This window comes from Corvus kubaryi, unplaced genomic scaffold, assembly GCF_017639235.1.
Source record: "Corvus kubaryi isolate FWS band 111438036 unplaced genomic scaffold, C.kubaryi_AGA036_p1.0 42925, whole genome shotgun sequence".
Taxonomy (NCBI): Eukaryota; Metazoa; Chordata; class Aves; order Passeriformes; family Corvidae; genus Corvus; species Corvus kubaryi.
Window position 1 is genome coordinate 1 of NW_024581255.1, and position 4,309 is coordinate 4,309.

The 4,309-nt window shown below is 63.8% G+C and overlaps 1 protein-coding gene across 1 annotated transcript in view; it reads right to left on the reverse strand.

The window, feature by feature from the left end:
- Positions 1-496: 496 nt before the first annotated feature.
- LOC121672218 (adhesion G protein-coupled receptor B2-like) overlaps positions 497-4,309 on the reverse strand; it is an 11,893-nt gene continuing 8,080 nt past the window's right edge. The window contains exons 2-4 of the mRNA XM_042044796.1: positions 3,685-3,849; positions 2,042-2,206; positions 497-765 (exon numbers count right to left, since the gene is read on the reverse strand). Coding sequence (XP_041900730.1) covers positions 497-765; positions 2,042-2,206; positions 3,685-3,849 — 599 coding nt within the window. The remainder of the gene's footprint in view (positions 766-2,041; positions 2,207-3,684; positions 3,850-4,309) is intronic.

The window sequence follows — 4,309 nt, forward strand, 5'->3', positions numbered from 1 at the left end:
GCGGCACCCGCGGGGACGGGGATGGGGCATCATCGGCACTGCCCCCCGCGCTGGGAGCCGAAATCCCGCGGGGTGTGAAATCCATGGATCGGTGCCGTAAATCTCTTTTAGAGCAGACTGGCATCCTGGTGCAGATGCCCCTCACTCCCTGCCACCATCCACAAACACCACGGCACCGACGCCACTGCCTCTCCCAAAAAACAAGGAGCGTCTCAAAGGACACGATGAGGACCTCATGGTCCATCCTTTGCCCAGTGTCCCCCATGCCCAGAGCCGTCCCCAGCCCCATGTGCACACGCGAGAGATCACTCGTGCTTGAACGCCCCAAACACGGCACAACCCGCAGCCACCTGGCACCGACGGGTCCCCAGCGCGACCCGCTCGGAGAACAGCGCCAAGCCCCAACTCCTCCAGCTGAGACGTGCCCGGTGATCCCTGGCATCACCCTCAGGCTCCTGCTCCCCCGCAGCGGAGGGGGCTGCCAGCACCCCGGGTGTCACCGGCGGTGACACCGCGGCGGCGCGACGGCTGGGCCGCGCTGGGTGCCGCGCCCCGCTGCGTGGCCGTCCCCCCGCTCCCCCCCAGCGCGCGGGGCCTTACTGGGACAGGTGGGGTTGGAGCACTCCCGGGCGTCGGCGTGGGCCCCCCGGCACTCGGCCCAGCCGTGGGCCGAGACGCTGCACTTGCGCGTCCGCTGCTGGGTGCCGTTGGCGCAGGTGACGGAGCAGCGGCTCCAGGCGCCCCACTCCAGCCACTGCCCTTCCACTGCGGGGACAAGGAGAGCGCCGTCAGCTCCCACTGGACAGCGGCCGCTCGGCCGCGCGGCCCCGGCTCGCCACCGGGCTCACCACCACCGGGCAACGGGTCCAACCTACGGATGTGCCGGCTCGTCCTGTGCCCGACTGGACAGGCAGGGCTGGATCCTGTCCTGGGTGGGGGGACTGTCACTGGGACTGGCCCCCCACACCGGCTGCACCACAAGGGACACGCTCACAGTGGGGATCCGGGTGTTGCTCCCATCAAACTTAGCGGTTTTGGCATCCTTGGCATGGCTTCCAACCAAACCCAGTGTCCCTGGCATGGGTCCTGCCAAACCCAGCATCTCTGGCATCGCTTCCAACCAAATCCAGCATCTCTGGAATTAGTCCTGCCAAATCTAGAAGGCCTGGCATCGCTTTCCACCAAATCCAGCGTCCCTGGCATCGCTTCCAGCTAAACCCAGCATCCCTGATATCACTTCTGGCCTAATTCAGCGTCCCTGGCATCGCTTCCAGCCAAATCCAGCATCCCTGGCATCAGTCCTGCTAAATCCAGAAGCTCCAGCATCACTCTCCACCAAACTCAGGATCCCTGGCATTGCTTTTTGACCAAATCCAACACCCCTGGCATCGTTCCCTGCCAAGCTCAAGAGCTCCAGCAGCATCTCCATGGAGCTGCCGTGGCCAAAGCCGTGTGCCACAGGTGCCACATCCCTGTCGGACCTGCTGCAGGAGCAGCTCCCGAGCTCCCTCCTGCTCTGAACTCCCTGCCAGCCCCCCACTTCACACATGGGGTCTCCATGGGGACACCATCCAAGACATGGTGTCCCTGTCCATCACCACAGAAACCCCACAGCCACCACCACGGCCACTCCTGGCACGCAGGAGGAAGGGACAGATGTAGCGCTGCCACCCACGCCTGGACAGACCCTGCAGCCGACCCTATTTGTCACCTCCCTGTGTCCCACAATGTCCGTGTGCCACCCCAGTGCCAGATGCAGCAGATGGGTAGGAAAAGAACCCCCTCCTCTGGACCCCTGCCCACGCTGGGGTCTTGAGACCCCAGTACAGCCAATGGCACCGGTTTTCCACTTGGATTTCCAGCGGAGACAGGAGGGTGCACCCCACGTCACAGCACCCCTGTGCCCACGGGCTGTCCCAGGTCCCCATGGCAGTGCCACCTATCCCTCACAGCACCGGGAGCGTGGCCCTGGCACTCATCCGGTGCTGTCTCCTGGCATTCCCGGCGGGAAGAAGGAGCGTGGGGAGAGGGAGGTACTGACCCGGGCAGATCGCGATATTGCAGGGCTTGGCCTGCAGCTCGGGGCCCTCGCAGGCCTTCCCTCCGCGCCGCGAGGCCACGCAGCGCCGCGTCCTGGTCCTGGCCCCTCGCCCGCAGGTCACCGAGCACAGGCTCCACGGGGACCACTCCTCCCACGCGCCGGGAACTGCAACACAGCACAGCCGCGAGCTCCAGCCTCCTCCTCCTCCTCCTCCTCCTGGCACCAAGGGGTCCTGGCGTGGCAGACCCCTCATGCCCTGCCCGGTCCCCAGCACCGCCTGCCCCGTCATGATCCCAAATCCCTGAGCTGGCAGCGGTGCTGCTGCCGCTCCCTGCCCTGCTCCAGCCTCCCCTTTGGGGTCCTGGCACTGGCGGCGCACATCCCCCCCCAAAGCCACACACGGGTCACCCCAGTCCATGTCAGCACACAGAGCACAATCCGCCCCTCGCATCCGTGGGAGCTCAGCGCTCCCGGGAAAGGATCAGGGACCATCCTAAAGGATGCTCTGATGTCCTCGGAGTGCCAGGACGGGGCTGCACTCCCTGGTACGGAGGGGAGTGGACACTGCATGTCCTGGAGGTGCAAAGCCCGTGAAACATCCCAGGTTCAGACAGGGCAGTGATGCCATGAAGATTTTTTGCCTTTTCTTTTATACCCCTGTTGTACCTTTTTACAACTTCTGTATTCCTAGTGCTTTTTGCCTCCATTCTTGGACTTGTTTGTCAAGCTGAGAGACTCAACATTTTAGAAGCTTCGTAGCCAGGGATCAGTGTGCCCCAGAGCCCAAGGTGCTCTCCAGAACACATTCTGTAAACTCAGATAGAGCCATCCAGGGGAAGGCTCCTTGGGGAGGGGGGCTCACTCGAGCCTCTCATTGGGGAATCTTTGATAGATCTGCTAATTAGTAACACCTATAATGAGATACCCGATCTTTGGGGACACACTCAGTGGGTGCATCTCGATGCTTATGACCTGGACGTGTGCACCTAAGGATCCTTAAAAATAAATACCAAGGTAAAATCCCTTTTCCCCTTCTAACTGTGTCTGACTCTTGATTTTAAGACCAGGAAAAGGCATCAGCAGTGCGGCTGCTACTGTGGCACCCTGAGGTCCCTCTGATTCCCGTGTCCTACACGAGACACACGGACACCACCACGGACAAACGGGAGACCTCCAGCATCCTGCCTGTCACCTGCCTCGAGGCACTGAGCAGCTCAGCCCCCTCCTGCCCCACATCAGGAATGCCAGGCTCCAAATCCCCCTCACACAGTCCTGGGGACATCCAGGAGGAGCCCACAGTTCGCCAGGAGAGAGGATGGAAAGGAGCTCCCGAGGCAAATCCCCGGCAGCAGCACCGCTGACCGGGCACAGGGGGCACGGCACCCCCTCCAGACACCTCCCCTGTGGTTTTCCAAGAGGAGCTCCAGAGGATGGAGGGATGTCAACAGGGCTCGGAGCATCCCAGCACGGGGTGGGCACCACAACCATGCCAAGCCACCCTCCTCATCCACCACAGCAGCTAAAGGAGATCCCAGAGATGTCCCAGTAACGCAGTCCCTCTGTCCCCATCCGCCTGCTCAGCCCTGCGGGGAGCCGGCAGCTCAGCCCCGCGGTGTCCCCGGTGTCCCCGGTGTCCCCCGTACCTGGGCAGGTGGCGGTGTTGTTGCAGGTGCGGGTCTCCCGGAGCAGCCCGCTGCACAGCGTCCCGTAGGGAGAGGAGACGCAGGAGCGCGTCCGCACCTGGGAGCCCTGGCCGCACGTCAGGGAGCACACGCTCCACTGAGACCACTCCTCCGCCGCCGGGTCCCCTGAGGGAGACAGGGAGCCTGAGAGCCCGGGGGGACACGGGACATGCCACCAGTGCAGCCCCACAAAGGGGACAAGGAGGTGGGTGGGTGGCACTGGTGAGCACAGGGGTGAGGATGAGGTGGTGTGGGTGACAGGGGTGACCTTGAGGGTGTCAGTGAGGTGAGGCCACACGGCTCTTTAGGCTCGGCACCAGATCCAGCTGGAGGAGGGATTGGGGCATGGGATCACAGCTGGCGTGAGGGACAGGATCCACAGCAGGCGGTGCTGGTAGGGCGGGCAGGATGGGCAGTGGGCAGCACAGGCAGCAGGGGCAGGGCAGGCAGGGTGGGCAGCGTGGGCAGGAGATAGGATGGGCAGCATGGGCAAGGTGGGCAGGGCAGGAAGGATGGGCAGCACGGGCAGCACGGGCAGGGTGAGCACCATGGGCAGGGTGGGCAGCACAGACAGGGTGGGCAGCAC